Genomic DNA, 27,792 nt, shown 5'->3' on the forward strand with positions numbered 1-27,792 from the left:
CAGGTTAAGAACAGTTTCAGGTTAAGAACGGACCTCCAGAACGAATTAAGTACGTAACCAGAGGTACCACTGTACTGACACCAGTGTCTGTTGACCCTGAGCTGTGGATTCCAGATTTTTGCAGGAATGGTTAACTTAGAAGCATTTTAACTAAGCACATACAGCCTGAATCAGTTAGTCTTAAAAAGTTACAGATAGGTAGCCGTGTTCGTCTGCCACACACGTGTATCTGAAGTGTGCATGCACACGAAAGCTCATACGAAGAACTAACTTAGTTGGTCTTTAAGGTGCTACTGGAAGGAATTTTTTTATTTAGTCTTAAAAAGTGTCACAGAGGGCTATTGGGATGGGTGCCGATAAATTATCCCCCTCCAGCTTATTCACCGCTACGTCTTTCCAGAATGTGGAATAAGGTGTAGGGATATTCGGTATCCTAGGACCTCTCGGCTTATCGCGAAGGAAAATGCCATCAGAATTAGGAATAATGAACTCCAAAGATACAGCAAATGGTCGGAGCGTGCACGAAGTCCAGCTTTCTAGTTTGGCCCTGGCTTCACGCGGGGAGACGGGTGTGAGGAAATGGTCTGCGCTACCGCAGCCCTGCAGTGGAGTCCACCATTCGCACTAAAGCTTCGGACGGCCAATACGGAATGCTCCCCGGGGCCACCACGGAGGCGCCTCCGAACCTGGCAAGCGAAGGGCGGAAGAAGCAGCAGCGCCACCGCGGACGCCCCACTCCAGGCTGCCTGTCACGAAACCCCGGAACGCCCCTCCCACCACAGCGGCCCCTCAAAAGAAAAGGCGACTGCGCGGCCTCAGCGTCCGCCTCCCCGCGCGCGGCTGCCAATGAGAGCGCGGGGTACTCGGGGTCCTCGCCCAATGGCGCGAAGCTTCAGTGCCGCGCTCGGTTGCTAAGGAAGGAGGGCGGTTGCTGGGGAGCAGCGGCGGCGGCGGCGGCCTCACCTCTTGGGGTTCCCATGGTGATGACAGGATGGCGAGCGGCAGCGGGCTGATTTGCCCCAGCGCTGGGGCCAGGTAAGGCGGCCGCCCTTGCTGCCACCCTCCGCCCTCCTCGCCACGTATCCCGGAGGGGAGGCGGCCGGCTCAGGCGTCGGCCTCGCTCCCCCCCCGGTCCCCCTGGGTCGGACTTGACCCCCCGGCTGCTTCAGCGCCGCCCGCCCTGACTGCGCCCCGTCCGCTTTTTTTGGCTGTTGCACCTATTTGTTAGATTTAAGGGGAAGTCTCTGAATGGATGGGGTGGTTGTTCCCCATAAGGATTTGGGGAGGGTACGTAAACATCCCGAGGCGTTATTTTATTTTTCAGCCTCTCTTAAGGGCGAAAGTAAGTAAGCCTCGAAAATGAAAACGTGCGCCACTAACTCAGCGCGCAACTGGTCGCTCGGGAAGTTAAAAGCGTCCGGCCCCGGCGCGGAAAGCGGCCCAGCCGTTCCCCCTCCGCGCAGCCTCCGATTCCCCCTCTTTCAGCGAACCACGGAGATCCCCCGTGCTTTGAAAATCCGAACAGGGGAGCTGCATCAATTGCACGGGGAATTTCCAGATTTAAGGAGTGGGAAGTGTGCGGCAAGAGAAGGAGAAGGGGCGAGGACGAGGGGGAGGTAGGGGAGGCGCAAGCAGGGTTCACAGCCCCCCTTAAGCCGAGGGGTGGACACATGGGGGTAGCCAGGATTAATTTTAGGGGGCAGGCATTATTGGGGGGGCAGAACCGGGTTATCTGTGACACATTTGGTCAGTTAACTATTTTTATTTATTTGCTTGATTTAGGGGGGGGTAACTGCCCCCCTGCACCCTCCTGGCTACACCCATGTGTAGACAAGCCCTTGCTTGCAGCCCTAACCAGGGCTGGCCCAATACATTTTGGCATTTGAGGTGAAACACAAAATGGTGCTCCCCTACAAATTCACATTGGGAACACGAAGGAATAAAGATCTACATTGTGATCTGCTGCCCTGAAGGTCTTGCTGCCAGAGGCCTCACTTTGCCTCATGGGTAACCTAATTTTCTCTTTGTATAATCCCAGTTTCCAACATTCTGCTGTGCCTGGATGGGATCAAACACCAGAATTCAGGATAGAAATATAAATGTGGGATCAGGCTAGATTCTTTTTGGTTGTTGCTGCCTGGGAGCAGCTTTAACCATTGGCCTAACAGTGCACCTCTTTTTGGCTCATTTTCTCGCATACATGTGGTGATAGCAATGCTGTTTTCTGTAGTGAATGGGCTTTTGCACTCTCAAAGGCATGCTGTGACAGTTTTGCCAGGCATTTCAAACCCCACAGATCAGACAGAATTTAGATGCCACAGTTAGGCTTGTTCTAATAGACGTCCAGAGCAATTTCTAGTGCAGCTGTAATGGATCTGTTTCAGTTGTTATGGCCTCAGGATGTGCATAAGCTGCTTGAAGGAGTTTGGCTGGTTGGTTGCTTGCTCACTCCCTTTGGATCTAGCTGAGAGGGAATGACTGGATGGATCCAGGAAGTGATTAATGTATCATTGTTGACGAGTGGGGGAGGTGCCTTGAAGGAGGCAGGGATGTGCCTTCTCAAGCAGCCCTCCCTAGACCCAGAAGTGCTGAACAACTGTCACCAAGTTGCAAATATCATTTTCTTGGGACAAGTGCTGACAAGGCTGCAGGCATGCTTTTGGGAAAGTGATTAGAGAAGTTTCAGTCTGTCTTCAGCTGTGGTCATAGCACTGAAACTTTTGTTGGTAATGGGATGGAGGAGTGTGACCATTCTGCATGCTTTCCTGTGGCTTTTGAAACCATTGACCACTGTATTTTCCTGGGGCAGCTCTGTGACTTAGGGTTTGGGGGCACTGCTCTATGTTGACAGAAATTGAGTGCTTAGGGGTTTGCTGAAAGCAGCAAATTTGATATAATTTGGATGCTTTCTTATGTAAACACAGGTGGTAATTTGATGCAACCTCTATTGGTTGCATCAAATCACTCTGTTCTAGAATTTAAGCAACTCGCCTGAGATAGTATTATTTGGTTGTAGTATATTTATTTGCCATGCAAGTATGGTATTGCTGTATCCTGTTTGTATTGTTTGTTCTGTTCTATGTGTTATATAAAAGCTTCAATGAAAATCAGAATTTCAAAAGTTGTGCATAATGGTGAAAACATTAGGTCTTAGATACTAGAACAAAAACTTGGGTTGTTCATCCTACATTTGCATTAGTATGTTTGTGCTTGTTTCTGGAGAAACATCAAAAGAATAAGAATAATTCTTAATATTTTTAAACACGTGCTTTGCAATCTTACAGGGTAGGTTAATGTCATCTCCATATTGAATGTGGGGTTGGGGAGCAGAAGGAAAGTGGCTTAAGTAAGGTCGTGGCTAAGATGAAATTTGATCTAATACTGTTGAGGTTTGTACACTAATTACTGTATTTTATTTTTGCTGCTGGTGCTCAAACCCTGATGAAGGGTGGACTTAGAAACATAATTAATCAGTCAAAAATCTTATATATATGCTGCATATGTTGACAGATTTTGACTCTCTTTCCTGAACTATTTGTTACAACCACATTACTGCATGAACAGAAATGCTAATACTTCATTTCTCATCTTTCTCAGTGGCTTTGAGGATGAAGCTTTGAAACTTCGTCAGCTGAAACTGGAGAACCAGGTAATCAAAACCACAAGGCAGTGCCTGACAGGTATTGTAGTAGTGAAAATGAGTAATTGATTATCTCATGAATTTGGATCTTGCAACAAGCTCATCTAGTTACACCATGTTCTTTATTTTTGTAAATTCAGATAATTTGAGCTGGGTAAGGTAGAGTAAAATGTTTGTTTAAACTTGCATCATTAGTCAAAAGACTTTATTATATGGCTGTTTGTAAATTAAATAATTTATAGCCCCAGATGAAATTTGTTTGTTTAAACTTGCATGATTAGTCGAAAGTACTTTAAAGTACTGCATTGGGCATTACATATAACATTGCAGGAATTCCTAAGATCTATTGCTGAGGCTAATAAATGAGCGTATTCCTTGACAGAGAGCTCTTCTGGAAAAGAAACAGAGGAAGAAGCGTCTTGAACCCTTGATGGTGCAGCCAAATCCAGAAGCAAAGTTGCATAAGGTGAAGCTCAAAGGGTCTGAGGAGCAGAGCCCCTTAGTAGGACCCCATGTGCCTGTTTGCAGTGATGTTCACCTCCATGGTGAGTGAAGTCTTTGTAATTATTAAACGTTCTTTTACTTTCAGTAATCCCCTGAAATAAGCACTCTCAAATTCATGAGAAGTTGGCACTCTAAAATATTAAGTATTGTATTTACAGATGTGCTCGTCCATACTGTAGCAAAATGTATAGCTAACTATTTGTCACGGTTGAAACAGACATGTTGAAACAAACTAAGCTGTTATACAAAATGCAACTCTCCCTGGAGTTTACAGCAGGTGTTATGTGAGGAATTCCAATTGTATACAGTGGTACCTTGGTTTACGAACTTAATCAGTTCCGGAAATCCGTTCTTAAACCAAGGCGTGCTTTCCCATAGCAGCGGGGGACTCAATTTACAAATGGAACACACTCATCAGTAAGCGAAGCATGTTCTTATTCCAAGGCAAAGTTCACAAACCAAAACAGTTTGCAGTGTTCTTAATCCAAGTTGTTCATAAACTAAGCTGTTCTTAAACCAAGGTACCACTGTATTCTGTTTAAAAAGCATTCAAAATGGTGCATCATCATTAGTGTTCTGTGTCAAATTTTTTTTTTTACTTCAAACAGTATGGCTGAAATTAAGTTATACAAACACCAGCCATTATTTGCTGTTGTGTCCATGTTTTCCATAGAATAATTGAATGTAGAATCAATAATTTTTGTAATCAAAGTATACAAATGTGATAACAGTTGATGAATGATTCTTCTTCCCCTTACTACTTATATGCTATAGATAATGCTTCTCTGTTGACAGACAAGACAACAGAAGGGGTTAGAGGAACATATAGTAGATCGTACCAGTGTGCATCATGGACATCACACTGGACACATGGTTATGAGTGTAGTCAGGTAAGAGACATATATAGGCAAGTTATCTACACTGTAGGGCAAGGTGATATTTAGGGAGGGGAATAATAATAATAATAATAATGTATTTATACCCCACCCATCTGGCTGGGTTTCCCCAGCCACTCAGGGCGGGTCCCAACAGAATATTAAACAGAATAAAACTTAAAACATTAAAAACTTCCCTAAACAGGGCTGCCTTCAGATGTCTTCTAAAAGTTGTATAGTTATTTATCTTCTTGACATCTGATGGGAGGGTGTTCCACAGGGCGGGTGCCACTACCAAGAAGGCCCTCTGCCTGGTTCTCTGTAACCTCACTTCTTGCAGTATTGACAGAAGACCCTCGGAGCTGGACCTCAGTGTCCAGGCTGAATGATGGGGGTGGAGACACTCCTTCAGGTATATTGGGCCGAGGCTATTAAATATAGTTTATATTTCTATAACACAGCATATGGATCGCTCTTATCCAGTCATTGCTTGAGAAGTCATTGGTTCACAAATGTTGGTGGTTGTGTACTTTGGATAGCTTGAGTTCTGTTTGTTAGAGGACTATCTGGGCAAGATCAGTTGCTGTAACTTTAGGCGATTATGCATTCTAACAACATGGTTTCCTTATGGAGATTTCAGTGCTCCAACAGGGAAGGTATGACAGGATGCAGTAACCTCTGAAAAGCATGGCAAGTAAGAAATATTTATGTTGCTGGTGGGCAGGGTTCAGTGAAGTTGAAGGGACTTAAAACATTTGTAATTGTATTCTTCTTTTGTCACCATGGTGGTAGAGCCAAGTGGCCATCTGGACTAGGGGAAACAAAGAGTGATGTATATTTAGTACAGTCAATAGACCATCAATAAAAAGCATTCAGTACACAAGAATCTTAGAGCAAAACCGTGCAGTGTAAAAACAGTAATATAAAACTGCAGTACTCTTGAGTGCAAGCTCAGAGAACAATATTATGGGGTGATACTATATAGTAAATCTAACTGAGGAACTATTGTGTGCTTTTGAATAACCTCCAAGTTTCCCAGAGAGATTTGACCCACTTGATTTTCCCTTTCAACTTTTTTTATACCACCCCCCACAGTTACTGGAAGTTTCCACTTTTGAAGTAAAATGTGACTGTGTTAGATTTTCATTGCAACTGCCTGTCCACGTATATTTCAGATTTGATGGTTTTATCAATGTGCATGATTTTTGAAGAGAGACAAAGAGCTCAATGTAAAGATTACAGAATAGATGATATCCTCTTAAAATAAATTTACATTTTAAAAAAACAACAACCATGAATAGAACAGCACTTCTGAAACCTGTTTGAGACAACAAACTTAGAATCACAGAATTGTAGAGTTGGAAGGGACCTGCAAGAGTCATCTACTCCAATCCTCCACAATGCAGGAATCACAGCTAAAGAATCCCTGGCAGATGACGATCCAAGCTCTATTTAAAAACTTGTAGTGAAATAATAATAATAATAATAATAATAATAATAATAATAATAATAATAATAATTTTATTTATATCCCGCCCTCCCCAGCTGAAGCCGGGCTCAGGGCGGCTAACAACTGTGAAATTACTGTGAAATAAACCAGAGAAGGAAGTTGAGGGAAGTCCAGGGAGAATGGGGGAATTTTGAAATTGTGAATAATAATTGTTATGATGTAATATTGGAAAAAATGGAAAATTGAATAAAATTTATATTTAAAAAAACTTCCAGTAGAGTCCACTACCTTCCAAGATAGTCTATTGAACAGTTCTTACTGTCAGAAAGTTCTTCCTAATGTTTAGTCAGAATCTCCCTTCTTGTAACATGAACCCATTGCTTTGGGTCCTACCCTCCGGAGCAAGCTTTATCTCTCTTTCATATGACAGGCCTTGAGATATTTGAAGATGGCTAACATATCTCCTCTCAGTCTCCTCTGTTCCAGACTAAATATACCCAGATCCTTCAACTGTTCCTCATAAGGCTTGGTTTCCAGACCCTTGATCATCTTGTTTGCCCGCCTCTGCACATGTTCCAGCTTGTCAATATCCTTCTTGGATGCTGGTGCCCAGAACTAGACACAGTTCTCTAGGTGTGGTCTGACCAAGGCGGAATAGGACTAGACTATTGCTGCCCTTCATCACGACACTATACTTCTTTTGATGCAACCTACAATTGAATTCCCCTTCATGGATCACTGCCTTGCCGTGGCGAAGGGGCTTGAAGAACTCAGAGAAGCTATGAACTACGCCGAGCAGGGCACACAAGATGAACAGGTCATAGTGGAGAGTTTTGACCAAACGTGATCCACCTGGAGTAGGAATCGGCAAGCCACTCCAGTATCCCTGCCAAGAAAACTCCATGGACAAAGACAACAGGCATATAAAAGTTATGACACTGGAAGATGAGCCCCTCAGGTCGGAAGGTGTCCAACATGCTACTGGGGAAGAGCGGAGGACAAGTACAAGTAGATCCAGAGCTGATGAAGCGGCTGGGCCAAAGCCGAAAGGACGCTCAGTTGTGGATATGCATGGAAGCGAAAGGAAAGTCCAATGCTGTAAAGAAAAATATTGCATAGGAACCTGGAATGTAAGAACCATGAACCTGGGTAAGTTGGATGTGGTCAGAAATGAGATGGCAAGAATAAATATTGACATCCTGGGCATCAGTGAGCTAAAATGGACGGGAATGGGCGAATTCAGTTCGGATGACTACCATATCTACTACTGTGGGCAAGAAACCCGTAAGAGAAATGGAGTGGCCCTCATAGTCAACAAAAGAGTGGCGAAAGCTGTACTGGGATGCAGTCTCAAAAATGATAGAATGATCTCGATACGAATCCAAGGCAGACCTTTTAACATCACAGTAATCCAAGTTTATGCACCAACTACTGGTGCTGAAGAAACTGAAATTGACCAGTTCTATGAAGACTTACAAAACCTTATCGAAGTGACACCAAAGAAGGATGTTCTGCTCATTATAGGGGATTGGAATGCTAAAGTAGGGAATCAAGAGATAAAAGGAACAACTGGCAAGTTTGGCCTTGGAGATCAAAACGAAGCAGGGCAAAGGCTAATAGAGTTCTGTCAAGAGAACAAGCTGGTCATCACAAACACGCTTTTTCAACAACACAAGAGACGACTCTACACATGGACATCCCCAGATGGGCAACATCGAAATCAGATTGATTATATTCTCTGCAGCCAAAGATGGAGAAGCTCTATACAGTCAGCAAAAACAAGACCTGGAGCTGACTGTGGCTCAGATCATCAGCTCCTTATAGCAAAATTCAAGCTTAAACTGAAGAAAGTAGGAAAAACCACTGGACAGGTAAGATACAATCTAAACCAAATCCCTTATGAATACACAGTGGAAGTGAGGAACAGGTTTAAGGATTTAGATTTGCTGGACAGAGTGCCTGAAGAACTATGGATGGAGGCTCGCAACATTATACAGGAGGCAGCAACTAAAACCATCCCAATGAAAAAGAAATGCAAGAAAGCAAAGTGGCTGTCCAACGAGGCCTTACAAATAGCGGAGGAGAGAAGGCAAGCAAAATGCGAGGGAGATAGTGAAAGATACAGGAAATTGAATGCAGATTTCCAAAGAACAGCAAGGAGAGACAAGAAGGCCTTCTTAAACGAGCAATGCAAAGAAATAGAGGAAAGCAACAGAATGGGAAGAACCAGAGATCTGTTCAAGAAAATCGGAAATATGAAAGGAACATTTCGTACAAAGATTACCATAATAAAGGACAAAAGTGGTAAAGATCTAACTGAAGCAGAAGACATCAAGAAGATGTGGCAAGAATACACAGAGGAATTATACCAGAAAGATATGGATGTCTCGTACACCCCAGGTAGTGTGGTTGCTGACCTTGAGCCAGACATCCTGGAGAGTGAAGTCAAATGGGCCTTAGAAAGCACTGCAAATAACAAGGCCAGTGGAAGTGATGGTATTCCAGCTGAACTGTTTAAAATTTTAAAAGATGATGCTGTTAAGGTGCTACACTCAATATGCCAGCAAGTTTGGAAAACTCAGCAGTGGCCAGAGGATTGGAGAAGATCAGTCTACATTCCAATCCCAAAGAAAGGCAGTGCCAAAGAATGCTCCAACTACCGCACAATTTCACTCATTTCACATGCTAGCAAGGTTATGCTTAAAATTCTACAAGGAAGGCTCAAGCAGTATGTGGACCGAGAACTCCCAGAAGTGCAAGCTGGATTTAGAAGAGGCAGAGGAACCAGAGACCAAATTGCAAACATGCGCTGGATTATGGAGAAAGCCAGAGAGTTCCAGAAAGACATCTACTTCTGCTTCATTGACTATGCAAAAGCCTTTGACTGTGTTGACCACAGCAAACTATGGCAAGTTCTTAAAGAAATGGGAGTGCCTGATCACCTCATCTGTCTCCTGCGAAATCTCTATGTGGGACAAGAAGCTACAGTTAGAACTGGATATGGAACAACTGATTGGTTCCAAATTGGGAAAGGAGTACGGCAAGGCTGTATATTGTCTCCCTGCTTATTTTACTTATATGCAGAATTCATCATGCGAAAGGCTGGGCTGGATGAATCCCAAGCCGGAATTAAGATTGCCGGAAGAAATATCAACAACCTCAGATATGCAGATGACACAACCTTGATGGCAGAAAGTGAAGAGGAATTAAAGAACCTTTTAATGAGGGTGAAAGAGGAGAGCACAAAATATGGTCTGAAGCTCAACATCAAAAAAACGAAGATCATGGCCACTGGGCCCATCACCTCCTGGCAAATAGATGGGGAAGAAATGGAGGCAGTGAGAGATTTTACTTTCTTGGGCTCCATGATCACTGCAGATGGTGACAGCAGTTACGAAATTAAAAGACGCCTGCTCCTTGGGAGAAAGGCGATGGCAAACCTAGACAACATCTTAAAAAGCAGAGACATCACCTTGCCAACAAAGGTCCGTATAGTAAAAGCCATGGTTTTCCCAGTAGTGATGTATGGAAGTGAGAGCTGGACCATAAAGAAGGCTGATCGCCGAAGAATTGATGCTTTTGAATTATGGTGCTGGAGGAGACTCTTGAGAGTCCCATGGACTGCAAGAAGATCAAACCTCTCCATTCTGAAGGAAATCAGCCCTGAGTGCTCACTGGAAGGACAGATCGTGAAGCTGAGGCTCCAATACTTTGGCCACCTCATGAGAAGAGAGGACTCCCTGGAAAAGACCCTGATGTTGGGAAAGATGGAGGGCACAAGGAGAAGGGGACGACAGAGAATGAGATGGTTGGATGGTGTTCTTGAAGCTACTAGCATGAGTTTGATCAAACTGCGGGAGGCAGTGGAGGACAGAAGTGCCTGGCGTGCTCTGGTCCATGGGGTCACGAAGAGTCGGACACGACTAAACGACTAAACAACAACAACAACAATTGAATTAGGGACGTGGGTGGCGCTGTGGGTTAAACCACAGAGCCTAGGACTTGCCGATCAGAAGGTTGGCGGTTCGAATCCCTGCAACTGGGTGAGCTCCCGTTGCTCGGTCCCTGCTCCTGCCAACCTAGCAGTTCGAAAGCATGTCAAAGTGCAAGTAGATAAATAGGTACTGCTCCGGCGGGAAGGTAAACGGCGTTTCCATGTGCTGCTCTGGTTCGCCAGAAGTGGCTTAGTCATGCTGGCCACATGACCCGGAAGCTGTACGCCGGGTCCCACGGCCAATAAAGTGAGACGAGCGCCGCAACCCCAGAGTTTGCCACACCTGGACCAAATGGTCAGGGGTCCCTTTACCTTTAACTTTTTACAATTGAATTAGCCCTTTTTGTTGCTGCATCACAATGTTGACTCACATTAAGTTCATCTGCTCAATGTCATTGAAGACTTTCAAGCATTTTGAGTTCTCTTTCATGGTCAGGCTGTTCAGGTGGTCACCAACAATATGGGTACCCTTTGTCTTCATCTATATAGAACATAGTACAAGGTTGAGGACCTTGCAGCCCTCACACTGCATTTGTGAAATGGGTGCATGCTCGGATGCATAGTTCTGATGGTGGTGCATCTCGCTAGCATCAATTCTGTGGCAGATGTTATTGCGCAGTTGCTTGTTCTCACAAGTGGGTACCTGCCCCCCGGGTGGTCTGCGTCATGCTTCACCCTTGGGATACACAATGTTTGGCAACCTCCAGGAACAGGCGCTGCTTGTCGATGAGATGTTTTCTGAAGCATTTTTTTAAACTTCTACACATCCACCCCGTTTCTTTATGATCCCCTGAAAATTTGAAGCCTGTTGGGAAGCCTTGCTCTCTTAATGGCTCAACCCCTTTTGCCAACTTATAAGGTAGCTTTCCTTATTGCCATCACCCCTGTAAGAAGGACGAGTGAACTTTGTGTGCTACAGTTGAACTGCTGTTGGAGATGTCCTTGGATATCTGGCAAACCCTTTCCTTCTATGTGGGCAGGACTGCAAGCTGTAAGAAAAATCATGGCTATTTCTCAGCTATGAAGGTCCTAGGAATTGGTTTCCAGTCTCCCTCCAGATCCTTCCCTGCTAGATTTCATCAACCATGAGCTCTATTCTGAACTGACTCAACTCCTAGGTCCTTTGGTTGTGCGCACATGCTCAAGGGAAGTCATGTTTTCCACAGCTTTTTCTCAGGGAATTCTCTGGGCAGAACTCTTGCTTGCATCACTGTCTGATTGCAGGCCTCAGCACTACAGGGTTGATGTTTAAGCATAGGTGGAGACCTGTTTCAGACAGGTTGCAATGAGCTTGGGAGCCAGGGTGGTGTAGTGGTTAAGAGCGATAGACTCATAATCTGGGGAACCAGGTTTGCGTCTCTGCTCCTCCACATGCAGCTGCTGGGTGACCTTGGGCCAGTCACACTTCTGTGAAGTCTCTCAGCCCCACTCACCTCACAGAGTGTTTGTTGTGGGGGAGGAAGGAAAAAGAGATTGTTAGGCGCTTTGAGACTCCTTAAAGGGAGTGAAAGGCGGGATATCAAATCCAAACTCTTCTTCTTCTTCTTCTTCTCTGTGGCCTTTTGGAGCACCTTTCTCACTTCCCTGGTTACTCAGCCTGTCATATGTAGGGTTGTGCAGAGGCCACACATACACAAAAGGCTGCTTACACATCACTGTGGTTCTTTAAAGTGATAGTGTGTGCAGTTGCCCAACCCACCTTCCTTGCCCGCTGCAGGTCCTGTCATCCTGCTCTTGCTCTACTGCTGCTTCCTCTTGCTGCTGTCCTTCAGAAATGGTTGGCAAGATAGGAGCCACATCCTTTTGAGTATGCCCTGTAGGCGTGGGCTGCCCAACTAAACTCTTGTCTTCCTCTGGAAAAATTCTGAGTTTAGCTGCAGAACTAAACAAATGACCACTTGGCAAACCACAATTTTTCTAGAATACTCCAGTATGTTTCCATAATGGCATCTTGACTACTTGTGTAATTAGAAAATAACTGTACACCACATGCTTCAACAATGCATTTCACCCTGGTTTGTAGGCTTTGATGGTCCAGCTATCTTCCTGAAACCAGGGATTCAGGAGTTGGGGCCTAAACTCCAGATAATTTCACTTGGATCATCCTCAACAGAAGATGACAGTGAGCCAAAAAAGATTGAGGAAAGTACAATAGATAAAGCTTCCAATGTGAATCTGCAAGACATTCTGCAGAAACGAGGTAAGAAATTGATCTAAAGAGCTGGTTCATGAACACTAAGCCCAAGGTATGGCTTAGCACAAATGACTTTTTTCCCCAGAGAGGTGAGAGTTTATTATTTATGTTGTGAAGCACCCTGTGATCTTTGGGTGAAGAGTGGTATACAAATTTAATAAATAACAAATAAATAATTATATTGTATCAAGCAGATACACAAATCCATGCACATCTAAGATGTTTTAAGGAGCAAGGCAAAAGGTTTTTTTTAATTACACACAAAATGCAGTAGGTACTTACAGTGTAAGGAACAGTTATGCAATGACGGGTTGCTTCTCTCCCCACAGCATCTCCTTCAGGCTGCTCTTCTGCTGATGATGCCTATATCTGCTGCATGCTTAGGTTCCTTCCATACCCTAACTTCCAAAATTACCAAAACTTTCTTTAAAAATTGCATGAACCATGATGGAAATAGAAGGGTTAAACAATTCATTGACAATGAAAGTGTGTTAGAATGTTGGGCAGGGAGAAGATGAATGTGTGACTACTGTATTTATTTTCAGTTTATGGCTCCAGCAGAATAGTTGCCATTTTGTATTCAAATTCTGAAAATTTATTCTAAAACGCTCCCCAGCACACTTCTCCACTTTCTCCCACTTATTTTACTTTCTCATTATGGAAAAGATTGGTAGTAAGTGGGTTTGTTTGCCTCATAATGTAATATTTTTTACTGTCGATTTTTTAAAATGCCAATATAGAAAAAGGGGTTTTACCAACAGTAAGTTCTTTCTGAGGCATATGTAAAAACCTCTTATTTGTAATTTGAACATTCTGGAACAGCAAAATTGTTCCATCTATTGTATGTGACAGCCTTTCAAGTATTTGAAGATGACCATCACATTGCCTCTTAATTGTCTCTTTTCCAGACTAAACATACTTGACTCCTCCCCACCCCCACACAACTTGGTCTCCAGGCCTCTCAGAACTGGATGTGCTATTCTGAGGCCAGGACTGACCAAAGCAGAAGAAAGATTCTGTCTTGTGACCTGTTGATACATTCTGAAATTGCATTCATCTTTTTAGTTGCCATGTTATGCTGTTGACTCATGTTTCACTTGTGGTCTGCTAAAACCCCTAAGATCATTCTCATATTTTATGGAGGAAGTGGACTGTGTAGCAAATAAAAATACTGCATATAGATGATTAGAGAATTATGGAGTTAAATTGTTACTGACTCATAGCCTTCTGGAAAAATAAGTTGGAAGGTGTTACAAATTAATTAGGGAAGTTTGGGATGGATTAGTCATGTTGCTATTTCATATATGATGAACCTATTGCAATTTAAATTTAGGGACAATAGTGGGAGATATATCTGCTACATGGTTCCTTTTACATTAACATTTTGTTCTGGCATTTTGATAGGTATCTCTGGCAGTATGAATTTTGATGAGGAAGACACTGAGGAAGAAGAAACCAAGGAACAGTCAGGATCTCCTTCGCCCTGTTTAGAATCTCAGAGGCCTGCTTCTGCAAACAGCCAGAAGTCTGCTACGGTATGCAGTCTATTCTCCCAGTGAAAAATGTAAAAAAGAAAGCTTGTGACTGCTAGAGTCTGCATCAGCACCAACATTGCCAGATTCAACCTGTGAAGTCTTCCCAGAAGACTCCTTACCCTCATGTTTTAGAATGGGACTTAACTGGAGACTTTACTTTATCTTGAATGCCATTATCATTATTGCTCTTATGTTTACTCCTGAAGTTGTTATTATTTGCAAGTCTTGCACTTTCCTCCTCTGCTCCTGTTCCCATGTTGAACCATTATAAATTCTGGAAGGTGCCTTGTTGACGGTCCCAGTACTAGACAATATACCTTTATTCTCCTTAAATTTGTGTGTTGTGGGAGCACTCTGACCTGACCTTGTTTTATCTTACAGGAAATGGGTGCTTCCTGCGTGGCACTTTCTCAGACAGATGCAGAGCTGGGAGAAGTGGGAAACCTGGAGGAGTTTGTACTACGCCCAGCTCCTCGTGGTATTACCGTGAAATGTCGAATTACTAGAGATAAGAAGGGAATGGATCGAGGCCTCTTTCCTACTTACTACATGCACCTAGAGCGGGATGACAACAGAAAGGTACTGTGTTTAACCAAATAATGTTGTAGTGAATGTATTGGATGTACTGTAAAACCAAAAAAGTTCAACCTCCCCCCTGCAAGAATTAAAGCCATACAGAGTGTACGGTATATTTATTTTTACTTTTTTGTTTTCTGTATTGCTTACAAAGGACCTAAATTGTTCTCAACACTTATGCATTAGAAAGTTAAGAGAGTCCCTGCATGAAGGCTCACAATTTAATAGACACAATTTTTAAACGGGGCAAAGGGAGTGAGAGGGAAGTGGGCAGCAAACATGGGAGCAAATGCTCCTTCAGTAGCCAGCTGATAGGGCCAAGCTGGTCTCCATGCCCTCATGATCTCCCTGCAAGACTGAGGGCACAGCTTCCCAGTGGCTCGCAGTGCCTTGTCTAGTGGCAGTGTGTGCCTCCATCTGGTTCTGCAGTCCTAGGGCAACTATCCAAATACTATTTATAAATGCTATCTAAATGATCAACAAAAGTGATAAAACATTACAAAAAAGCACACACCTTTGTATTGAAGTGCACATACACATGATACATACTGAAAGAAATCAAGGTCCAGAGAGCTTATTTCCTAGTTGAAATAAATTCATCAACTGAACATACTTGTCAGCACTTCTCAGAATCTCAGTAGCAAGCTTGTCTGTTAGCATGATTTTCACTGGACGTTTCCTTGTATGGGAACCATCAAATTAGCACTCATAAAAATAATAGAGAGGTTGAGTACAGTGGTACCTCAGGTTACATACGCTTCAGACTCCGCTAACCCAGAAATAGTACCTTGGGTTAAGAACTTTGCTTCAGGATGAGAACAGAAATCGCTCGGCAGTGGCAGCGGGAGGCCCCATTAGCTAAAGTGGTACCTCAGGTTAAGAACAGTTTCAGGTTAAGAACGGACTTCCAGAACAAATTAAGTTCTTAACCTGAGGTACCACTGTATATCCTTCAAGAAACAAATAACAAATTCCCTGTTAACAAATAGCAACCAACAATGCTAACACAGACCTATCGTAACAATAAAAAATAATAAATAAATTTCTAGTTAGCAGCAGTAACAAGTTTTCAAAGTTTTGCTGCTGGCATACATTGCACACGTCTCATAACTTATTAAGTTAGTTTGGTTCTCATTAAACCAGGGGCTCTCAGTCTTTGTACCTCCAGGGTCCCCTGGAGAGGGCTGTTACAAAAAGACAGCTGGTGGGGACAGAGCCAATCACAAAATGGTGGTGTGGGTTTTATGATCCCCAGATTCTGTGTTCTTTACAGAACCTGTTTCCCTCTCCTTGGCAGTAAAAGTACAAGAAAAATGAATTAAACCAACCACATGCTGCCTTCTATGACACCCCAGATTAGCTGCCTCACCCTATCTAATGGTAGACCCCTTGCATCAGTTTGTTTTAACACAACACTGGAAATTCACAGTTCTCCAATCATAGAATCATAGAGTTGGAAGAGACCACAAGGGCCATCGAGTCCAACCGCCTGCCAGCAGGAAACACCATCAGAGCACTCCTGACATATGGTTGCCAAACCTCTGCTTAAAGACCTCCAAAGAAGGAGACTCCACCACACTCCTTGGCAGCAAATTCCACTGTCGAACAGCTCTTACTGTCAGGAAGTTCTTCCTAATGTTTTGGTGGAATCTTCTTTCTTGTAGTTTGGATCCATTGCTCTGTGTCCGCTTCTCTGGAGCAGCAGAAAACAACCTTTCTCCCTCCTCCATATGACATCCTTTTATATATTTGAACATGACTATCATATCACCCCTTAACCTCCTCTTCTCCAGGCTAAACATGCCCAGCTCCCTTAGCCGTTCCTCATAAGGCATCGTTTCCAGGCCTTTGACCATTTTGGTTGCCCTCCTCTGGACACGTTCCAGTTTGTCAGTGTCCTTCTTGAACTGTGGTGCCCAGAACTGGACACAGTACTCCAGGTGAGGTCTGACCAGAGCAGAATACAGTGGCACTATTACTTCCCTTGATCTAGATGCTATACTCCTATTGATGCAGCCCAGAATTGCATTGCCTTTTTTAGCTGCCGCGTCACACTGTTGGCTCATGTCAAGTTTGTGGTCAACCAAGACTCCTAGATCCTTTTCACATGTACTGCTCTCAAGCCAGGTGCCACCCATCTTGTATTTGTGCCTCTCATTTTTTTTGCCCAAGTGCAATACTTTACATTTCTCCCTGTTAAAGTTCATCTTGTTTGTTTGGGCCCAGTTCTCTAATCTGTCAAGGTCGTTTTGAAGTGTGATCCTGTCCATTGTGTGGCTTTGTTCTTTAGGTAGTTTCAGGTTTTTTTTATAAAAAGTCCAGTGAATAGTATATTGTCCTGACAACTTCAGGAAGTGGGTGGGTGGTGTTTTTTAGAAACAAAACCCAAAGGACTTAAGCTGCTGACTCCTTTGCATCGACAGTGACACTACAACCAGCCAAGTGAAGAGAGGAAGAAGACAACCCAAGCTACTGTTTTATGTGGAAGCCCTTCCTTGCTGTCAGAGCACTCCAGGCTAGGTTACCAGCAGCTGCTATCACCCCCCCCCTCCAGGTAGACAGGCCGAGGCCTCCACCAGTTCCTGGACTCCGTGACTGAGTCACTTCCCTTGTTGATCCAAATCCTAGTCCAAATCCTAGCTAGCTGCCTTTGCTTGTGTAGTTCCTTGAGCCAAAAAACAAGGAGGATTTTCATCAACAGGGTAGCTGCAACCTGCCTGACATCCAGCATGGAGCAGGACAATCCATGATCCCTCACTATCTTCTCTTCATTGTCCTCTTCACCATTTCCCTCAGCCGCTGCTGGAACAGTCCTCCTGAAGGTTTTTCAACAGCAGCTGGCTTAAGGAACCACTAGAAACAGCATGTTCCCCAACATCAGTATTACTAACATTTCCATCACCAGTAGCACCAGTCATGTGATTCAGCAGATGCGAACATCTACTTCCGTTCCCCCGTAGCACAAATTTTCAGTAATGACAAATTCTGCAGGAGCAGCAGGCAATAGTGAAGAGGAGATGACAAGGGACCGTGGCTTGTCCTCCTCCATAATGACCTCAGGGCTGGGCTAACAGAAGCAAGCAGCAGCTGAGGCTGGCGGGAGCTGTGTGATTGGTAAGGATGCTTAATGAGTCTAATCTGGCCACTTGCTGTCCTTCGCCTCCATTGTCTCCTTTCCCCCTTCCACTCATTTCAACTTCTCCCTCTTTAGCTGCCTCCTCCTCCTCTTCATTTAGTTCAGCTGCAGTGGCAAGAGGACAGAGGAGAAAGCCAGCTTGTATGAGGGGACATGCCCAGCCTTCCTGAAGGAAGGAGTGGGTAGGTAGACAGAGGCTGGGGACTGCCAAGCCCATCTCAAACTAGGGCATGGCCCACCATGTGAGAAGTGGTGCTCTAGAGAAATTGCTTAAAAATGCATAATTACTATGCTCTCTTGAAATATTCTCTCTCCCTTCACACCTTACCTTCTTTAAAATGTTTATATGTCTAGATATTCCTTCTTGCGGGGAGAAAAAGGAAAAAGAGCAAAACATCGAATTACCTCATTTCAATTGATCCAACAGATCTGTCCAGGGAAGGAGAAAGCTTTATTGGAAAACTCAGGTGAGACTCTCAAAGTGATGTGACTTATACTGTGTTCATCTCACCCCATACTGTCTAACTAGTAGCAGCTCTCCAAGGTCAGGCCTTTTTCATCCTTGCTACTTAAGATCTGTTTGAACTTGAGATGCCTGGGATTGAACCTAGAATCTTCCATACGAAAAGCTTTGTCACTGAGAGCTCTGGCCCCTTCCCCGATGTTCAGTGAGGTGGGGGGGGGGGCTTGCTATGACATGTTTTGTATCTTGCTTCCACAACAAAAAACCTCAGCTGATCCCAATGTAGGCTGGGTACTTTTGTGCTTTTCCTGTGTTGTGTGACTTTCTCTGTTATGGCTTTTTGTGGCATAATTCCTTGTATGGTGAGAATCATAACCTGGTGCTTAGGCAATACTGGACTAGATGGATCAATTACGTATGTTCATGTATGTCAGGGGTGGGTAATGTGCAACCCTTCAGTCATTGCCGTGCTATAAATCCCATCACCCTTGAACGTTGGGAGTCCAGGTTGATGTGACTCTGCAGATGTTGTAGTCAAGGATGATGGGAGTTGTAGTCCAACAGCAACATCCAGAGGGCCAAAAGATCTCCCAGTGGCTGGTTCCCATGGGGGCCAGACACCACTGGTCTGGAGGCTAGGACCCAAACCAATGGCTTCAAGTTGCAAGAAAGGAGATTCTGACTAAAAACTAGGAATAACTTTATGATGGTAAGAGCTGTTAAACAGTGAACTGGCCCAACTCGGGAGGTTGTGGACTCTCCTTCCTTGGAGGTTTTTAAGCAGAGGTTGGATGACTTTGGTTAAGATTCATGCATTGCAGCAGGTTGGACTAGATCACCTTTGGAGTCCTTTCCAACTCTACAATTCTATGATATAGCTGAAGAAGGGCACCGAAGACCAAAGCGCTCAGAATCCAGAAAAATGTGGTGGTGGATTTGCATAGTTTTTTTCATTTCCTGGGCAAACTAAGGCAAGCTTTGGGGAAAGAGGATGATAAAATGTCAGATGTATTTTAAGGAGAAAGGAAATTTTCCAACTCACTTGTATTCTCTAATCCTAGATCTAATCTAATGGGGACTAAATTTACTGTTTACGATCATGGGGTTAGTCCAGTCAAAGCACAGGGACTGGTGGAAAAAGCTCACACCCGGCATGAGCTGGCTGCAATCTGTTACGTAAGTAACTTACTACTGGGGGCAGAGTGAGGGAGAAGAATTGTCTTTGTTCATGCTAACCTGTATTGGAAGGACAAAAGAGAAGCTGCAAGGTGCAGCCTTGACTTAGTCTAGGCTTTAATCCTGACTGGTTTGAAAATTGAAGCATTCTAAAATGTATTTCACCCACAGATAATCTAGGAAACATTTATTGCTTTGTTCATAAATCTTTGTTGCAACAATTTTATCTGCCTTTCTACATGCAAGATGGCTATATGGCATAACTATCACAGACTGGTTGGATGTAGAGGAATAATGGGAGGAACCAGCTGGGGAATGGTGGTGGGATGACAGTGAGTGGTCATAGGGAGAACTGGGTGGAGGTGTTGGAAGCTGAAGAGGTAACAGGGCTTTGTGGGCAGGGGGAGTCTGTGGCAGAGAGAAGTCCAGAACTGGACAGAAGCTGAAGCAGAAGAGAAGGGAGGCCAAGAGGCAGAGATGAGTCTGGCTGCTGAAGAGACATGAGTGTCTCTCCCTCCTTCTGCAACAAGCTCCCCTTCCCTCCTGGATCTCCCAGAACTAGGAGAGGCATGAAGAGGGAGGGCAGAGGAGAAGTTAGCTTCACACAGGCACAATCTCAAGATTGCTTGGGGAAAACCCTGAAGAGGAGAGAATTTAGGCAGCTGTGGGGAGGACCTTCAGTCTCAGCAGCTGCCTCATGGGGGCAAGGCCTGCCAGAGATGAGTTGCTGTCCTCATGAGGCCTGACACTCATGTGCAGATTGTGTTTTTGCTAATAAGAGTTAACTCCAACTTGCTCAGTGGGGTTTACCGCTGGCTCACTCCTGTTACAAAATTAGTTAAGAAAAAGATGCATAATTATTTATTATAATAAAGTAATTTTCATAGTTACAATTACTGCAATAATACATCTCTGGTAGGATTTATGCAGTATATTTCAACATGTGCTAAGCCTATTTCAACACAAAGGTCACCAGTGGCCTAATCAGAAAAAATAATATGACAAATCTGTTAAAAAATAATAAAATTAAACATTAACAGGGTCGGCACTTCTGTAATAAAAGCAACTATACATTTAAAAAACCAAGCTAATACTCACCAATAGGCTTTGACGCCAGCATATAAAACTTCAGAGGAAGAGGGCCAAACTTGCCAAATCTACATTGTTAACAACTGTTCTGAATAAATGGACTATTTTTCAATCGTCACTAATGAAAATTATATGAACTTCTACCTTCACAAATCCCAGACCTCAAAATTGACCTGCTCAAGATTTTTTTAAAAAAGCTTTGCTACAAAGTTGACCATGCACTTGCAGTTAACTCATCCATGGGGTGATGAGAGCTCATGAAGGAAATTAGCCCATTCTCAGGTCCAGGTACTAAAACAAGGTACATAAGATCACACAGAAGGCAGAGGTGAGTAATGGGAGTGAGACACAGTAGCTACTTGCTGTGGAGTATAAGGAACTGGAGCAAACCTTTGGACTAGTTGCTGTGTTGAGATTCACTGCTAGGCTTGGATACTTCAGTGGGAAAGGGGTAAGGTTAAAATAGTACTTTTGCCTGCCAAAATGGTGGCAGGATCCTTGGCTTTTAACTAGAACAGCTGGTTTTCTGACCCCAAGGCAACACAAAATTCCACGGCTGTATGTTCCCTGCATTTTTGTGAACCCATTAAATCTTGGTTCAGAAATAGAAATAGGCAAGCTATTTTCACTCATGTGGGTAAAAATAACGGTGTGCACTCGGGGACACTGTTAGGAGTGAGGACTGAGCCTACCCCTTCATCTCCATCACTCCATTCTTCTTTGTTTCTTTCTGGGCAATGCTAGAGTGAAGTGGAATGTTGGGAACTGGTTTGCCTTTTCCAAGCAAGCATGGCCAGTGTATTTGTCAGACAGCATTCTAATCCAATAAAATTTGTATATTTAAGGTCAGGCTTCTCCTCCTAAAATTTCTACCTCCTTTTTTCAACAGGAAACCAACGTGCTCGGATTCAAGGGACCCAGGAAAATGTCAGTCATTATTCCAGGAATGAATCTCAATCATGAACGGATTCCAATCAGGCCACGAAATGCAAGTTTCTAATTGGGTCATATTCACACTACAGTGAGAAAATGGAGTTTCAGATTTTAGTGATGATAGGAGCAGTCAACAGGCATGCCTTTGAATAACTGAATATTATGCACTTTAGGACACTTTTCACTTAAAAGAATTCTACTATTCCCCTTAAGAGTTCTGACAGTGTAGTAGAGACGTGTGTGTAGCTTATTCTTGAATCCATAATATTCAGCTAGGTTGTCATAGGCTCTGTTGAATCTTGAGTGTTGTTGCCCATCTGCGGAAGAGCACATCAGCTGAAAGAGGGAGAGTAGCCATAGTATATAAGAGCATGTTCGCAAGTTATATGTTCTGTTTACATGATGCAAGAAAGAGTGATCTTCCTATTTTCTAAACATAAGCTCAGTTGGAGTGGAAGGATAACAGCCTTGGGAACGGGAAGGAATAAGAAGTCTCCTAGAAGACAGCTACACATTTTGCTTTGTAACTTTTTTCTAGGAGAGCTTAGAGACTTGTTTTGAAAAGCTATTTAAATTTATTGAAAATTGAGTTTGTTCTATATTTGAATGAGAAATAGAATGAAAATGTTGCCATTTTCATTTGCATGTGTGCCTGCGATGGTGAATAGGAATAAAAAATAAATAAAAATGAAGTCAGGACTGTGAAGTTGAAGAGCTATCAGCAGTTTTGCAGACCAAGCCTGATGGAAAGGGGATGGGAAAGGAAACCTGAGGTCTTGTTTTCTTGCTTATTCTGTTGCACAGGAGCATGAGAGTTTGCTGTCAAAATGGCAAAATAAAAACATGGAGAACCTAATTGAATTGCACAACAAAGCTCCAGTATGGAATGATGACACCCAGTCATATGTCTTGAACTTCCATGGGAGAGTCACCCAGGCCTCCGTGAAGAACTTCCAGATCGTCCATGAAAATGACCGTAAGTCTTAAGACATTAATAGCTACAGCAGAAGTTAGAGGGCTAGACTCTCAGTCCAGAACGTTAGAAGGTTCAGGGCTGGGAATGCATCCAGAATCTTTCACTAACGATTGCTGGGTTTGATGGAGAGAAGACAAATCCAAGAAGTCACATGTTGCTTTCCAAAATCCTTTTGCTAGCACCACTGCCATGCTGAATAGGTAGATCTCTGCACCTGCGCCACTCCCGTCCCTCTAAGCCCTTTCTCTTGTGGCAATGTTTTTCTTCCAGAAGTCTTACATGCCAAAACAGATGTTGCTTACCCAACTTAAACACTCCTTTCATCAAAGTCTTTCACTTTTAATTGGCTGCAAGCCATTGTTACCATCATCTGTTGCTGTTTGAATACATTTGAACAGAATGGGGAGATGCTGGAATATTAATGGCCCCAATTTTACAGTGGTACCTCTGGTTGTTAACTTAATTCGTTCCGGAGGTCCGTTCTTAACCTGAAAGTGTTCTTATCCTGAGGCACAGTTTCGCTAATGGGGCCTCCCGCTGCCCGTGCACCTCCAGCACACTATTTCCGTTTTCATCCTGGGGCAAAGTTCGCAACCAGGAGCAGCTACTTGTGAGTTAGCCTGAAGCGTTCATAACCAAAAGTGTTCATAACCAGAGGTACCACTGTAGTTGTTTTCAATAGAAATCTTTAAAATATATTTTTATATCAACCTGTATTTTATTAAATTTAGCCTCACAAAGGAGCTGAGGGTGGCAAATACAAAGGTAGGGAAACAATACAATTAAAAATAAAGAACGTTTATTTATTTAAAAAAACATGTAAAACAGTCACATACATTCAGTGCTTTTAAGTATTCAAATGCCATGGTATAGTGTGTTGCTGTCCATTTAGAAAGGGTAGAGTGGGTTTAGTTTGAGGTTTTATATTTTAGGATTTCAATTGAGGAGTTTTATTCACTAAAGAAGGGAGTACCAATGATCCATGTTGGGGTTATCAGAAATTAGGCTGGGAATATCCTAGTCTTTCTGCCTTCCAGGCAATAAGACTAGGAATACAGTCCACCTATTTACACTGGCCCTGCCAAGTCTGCAAAGAAAACAGTGAGGCTACTTTCTGCCTCTTTTCTGACTGAGGGCCCACCCATTCTGGCCTTGAGGCCTAGCAACTGACTCCACCAGCCCAATATTAGGCTAACTAATCTGGGCAGCACTGGCTTTCTGCAGAGGTACACTGGGGGAGATTCACCCTGTCTTCTCCAGATCTCTCATAGATAATGGCCAGCTCCATGAGGTCATCATGAGGTGATGGACACCAAATTGAAGCATGCAATACCAGTCATTTGTGTACCATCTGCCTGCCCTGCCCTGCTCCGTTGTCTAGCCCTCAGGATGCCTGATGTTTTGTCAGCTTTGATATAATGGCCAGGAAGAGAAGGACAGTCATTCTGCTATGAGACAAAAAGGTTCCTTTTGGGCTTAAAAAATATAGGAATGGTGTCTTGAAAATAAGGAAGCGTGGGCCCTAACCAATTGTGAGAAACAATATCTGCCTCAGGGTTTGATATGTGCAGGCTGGGCAATTAGCAGGTAGGGAATTGCTACGGATAAATGTGATGATTCCATTCATATGATGCAGCTAGATTATGATTTCTTTCCCTTTCTCCCTTTCTCTAGTTGACTACATTGTAATGCAATTTGGCCGTGTGGCAGAAGATGTATTCACCTTGGACTTTAACTACCCCCTGTGCGCCCTTCAGGCATTTGCCGTTGGACTCTCCAGTTTTGATAGCAAACTGGCATGTGAATGACAGATGTAGTACAAGAAGACCGCTTCTTGTTTTTCTTCCTGTGCTAACATCTGAGAAGAAAATTGTACTTGATAATCCTGGGGTGTGTGGGGCAGAAACTAACAGCTAAAATGTCCCCTGTGCTTACCTAGAAGGAAAATGGAGCCCTGATGGCTGACTACATAGAATGCTGTCTTTCTAAGATGTGTTCATTCTTGGAGAAGAATAAGGAAAACGTAATCCTGAGAGGGAGGCTTTTTAGAAAAGAGCCCTGCTCCCCCCTGAGCAGCTGAGCACCAGTGTCTAGGAATTCCTGTTGTTAGAATCACATTAATGAAACTTTGCTGCCTGTTTTCCTCATGAAATTACTCGTGTCCTTGATGCAAATGCCACTGATACATCTGTGCTCCTGTAACAAGAGATGTCTTGGATGTCTTGCTGCTCTTGCTATTTGACAGTCCTGTTTTCCAGTAAAGTTGGTTAGTTTCCATGTGTCGCTCTGCCGCTTTGCATCTGCTGAAGAGTACTTGTTGTAGAGGTATGTTCTCCAATAAGGTGAAGTTTATTGATCAGCTTGAATAAGGCAAATTTCACCTTGTCGGTGTCTTTCCACAAGGTAATTTTTCATGAAAAGTGAAGAGATGACATCCTTGACATGTCATGCTGATACCAGTAATTGACTGATTGACATGCCATGCTAGTTTCAAGAGCCATATAAGGATTTCTAATTTTCTTGTTTCATTCAGTGATAAGCCTTCTTTCTTTTTTTCATTATTAATTGATCTGTTTGTTTTTGAGAAATTATTTAAAAAACACAGCACTCCTGTTGGTAGGCAAGGAAAGCATTTTTTGTGTTAAAGGCAATCTTCCTTGTTTTATATGTAACTGTACATTCTAAATGTTCAGTTGGGTAAGATGTTTTTTGCTTTTTGGACATAGTTGCGTGAATATGATCATTAAAAACTGATTAAGTGCATGTATATTCTAAGGCAGAAGGAAAGCTGCTATCTCTGCTAGATTAAGCCAAATCTTTATATTCCATGGTTGCCTACAGATTATTGGAACAGGTAAGGCATTAGTGCTTCTTGATCCAAGGGACCTTGATTGCATCTTGGCTCTCAGGGGATCCTTGGGCTGAGCACCTTCTTAACTACAGTTCATAGAACTGTAGAGTTGGAAGGGGCCCTGAGGGTCATCTAGTCAAACCCTCTGCAATGCAGTTCATTGTGTATCTTGTAGAATTTTTTCTGTAAATTGCCTTCAGGTGTTATGCCCTGTATTCCAAAGAACAATGACAGCTGAATAACTCCTGCTGTCTGAAGCTGCTCCTTCCCTTTCTGGTCACCAATTCTGGACTTTCATAGAATCGTAGAGTTGGAAGGGATGCCAGGAGTCATCTAGTCCAACCCCCTGCAATGTAGGAATCTCAGCTAAAGCATCCATGACAGATGGCCATCCAACCTCTGCTTGAAAACCTCAAGGAAGGAGGAGAGTCCACAACCTCCGGAGGGAGACCTTTTCATTAAAATGCAGTTGTGTCTGGTTTGTGTGCCATTAAAATCCCTGTATTAGTAAATACCGTGTTGTCTTCTTTCAAAGCAATGCAGGTTTGCTGAAATGTTTTCTTATAGGTGGAATAAAAACCATCATTATCAATTGTAAACTCTGCACTTTGCTGTAAGTGAACGATTACTCATCACTTTTAGAAAAAGCTGGTGAGTTGCAATTGCCTTCAAGGAAATGTTGCCACTAATAGCATTGTGCACTTGTGTAGAACTCAAGGAAGGGATGAGAGAGCCATTTCCCAAGAGATCCAGGGCCATGCTCCTCTTTTCCATCTTTATGCATCTTGTTTGTCCTTGGAAGCCCAAGACCCTTCAAGATGGCATTGGCTGCATTCTGTGCTGGTGAGTCTAGATTGTTACGTTTCCTCAGATGTTTGACTTTAGAAGACAGGTCCCTTGGTTGTTTCCCCAACTGTGTCAGCTGTTAAAGAACATCACTTTTTTAAGGTTTTCACCTTTGTCCATACCACAGCTCAATAATGTTCTTCTGGTGCCAGAAATATTTTTTGTCTAGATGCACATGATCTTGCTACTTGCCTTTAGCCATCTGAATCTTTGGAATACAAACACTACAGACTTAAACTGGCTTAAACAGTCACTTCGTCTCCTCATGAATTAGTTCTGTGGGTGAAATAGGAAGAATTATACAATCACTAAATAACAAAATTCTTCCTATAATGCATGACAATTAACTAGTATAAAAGTGATACAGGTATGTAGTTTCTGCTGTTTAATTTGGAGCACTTTAAAGTAAGAGACTGTCCCTACCACCACATAAAATGGGGCTGGCTTCATGTGGCCAAACTTGGCTCCTGTTTCTAGCAGTCAGACTTCTCTGACTTAACCCTGTTGTGATTTCATGCTGTAGTTTGCCTATGGAATTAGGCTACAATCCTAATTTTAAACAAAAATTCTGTGTACTTCCTTGCTTGGAAATCTTGTACGCTGGAATTGGCTGACTCGGATTTTAACCCAGCTGTGGATTTTTATTACATTTCTGTTTGAACAAGCGAAAGAATGCAAAGGGTAGGAATTTACACCTTGGTTGCTGTTGCAAATGTAGTGTTATGCTGCACTTTCAGTCCTCCTCTGCCTACATATACTGTAAATGCTTCTCTGCAAAATCAGTGCAGACTATCAAGAAATAAGGGATCTCTTAATGCTTTGGAACTGTATTTGTTTTGTAGAAGCCTCCACTATGCCTAATCCAAAACTGTATGGTATCGATTATATTTATATTTTTTGTATTACAATAAAATAATTTATATATTTAAAAATGTGATACTGCTACCAGTATGTTTCTTTTGAATGTTTTGCACTGAGTTTTGTACTCTGATTACCACTGCATGCACCTATGACACTTGCCCCCGTGATCTTGTTTTCGAAGCCGCCTCGGCCTTCCTAAACAGTTGCTAGCAACATTGAATGGGAGCCCAGTCACTACACAGACTTCTCTAGCAGCTCCCAGGTTTGGAATTCCTCTCTAGTGCAAGATGTCTCCTGTAAAGATGCCCACTATTATATCCAGCTTTTTATGCTCCCAATGACCCTCAACACCATCATTTTATAGGTCAACTGCCTGACTTACAAGAGGCTGCTTTAGGCCGTGTAGCCCCATTAGTGGGCAGTGTTCTAATAACTGATTTAAAAGACCCTCTTGCATACTATCAGTCCAGGATACCTCAGGGACCTCCTGACTCCATATAGGAACCCTGCTTGTGGTGCAGCGATGAAAACGCTAAGACATTTGCAAAGCTAATGACAGAGTGGTGCAGAGCTAACAACTTGCTCATAAATACAAGAAAGACAAAGGAGCTTGTGGTGTACTTCAGGAGACAGAAGAGCAACGTCCAGCCACTTTTGATTGATGGGGTCTGTGTGGAGAGGGTAACAACGTTC

General features: G+C 43.2%; 2 protein-coding genes across 3 annotated transcripts in view; one reads left to right on the forward strand and one right to left on the reverse strand.

Annotated features, from left to right (window-relative positions):
* Positions 1–27,792, reverse strand: part of JAKMIP1 (janus kinase and microtubule interacting protein 1) — a 327,688-nt gene that overhangs the window by 3,109 nt on the left and 296,787 nt on the right. The gene's annotated exons all lie outside the window — the stretch shown is intronic.
* Positions 898–27,175, forward strand: TULP3 (TUB like protein 3). 2 transcript variants are annotated; one of them, XM_082238565.1, is made up of 11 exons: positions 898–1,035; positions 3,598–3,649; positions 4,023–4,185; positions 12,487–12,663; positions 14,062–14,192; positions 14,574–14,771; positions 18,259–18,371; positions 19,429–19,543; positions 21,522–21,620; positions 22,370–22,541; positions 24,216–27,175. In XM_082238565.1, exons 1-11 carry the CDS (start codon positions 992–994, stop codon positions 24,347–24,349), a joined length of 1,398 nt encoding a protein of 465 aa, XP_082094691.1. In that variant the 5' UTR covers positions 898–991; the 3' UTR covers positions 24,350–27,175. The 2 variants fall into 2 exon arrangements, with proteins under 2 accessions (XP_082094691.1, XP_082094692.1); XM_082238566.1 differs by lacking the exons at positions 898–1,035; positions 3,598–3,649; positions 4,023–4,185 and adding an exon at positions 5,692–5,713.

The sequence above is a fragment of the Podarcis vaucheri genome (genome assembly GCF_965113315.1).
Source record: "Podarcis vaucheri genome assembly, chromosome: 9".
In the NCBI taxonomy this organism is placed as follows: domain Eukaryota; kingdom Metazoa; phylum Chordata; class Lepidosauria; order Squamata; family Lacertidae; genus Podarcis; species Podarcis vaucheri.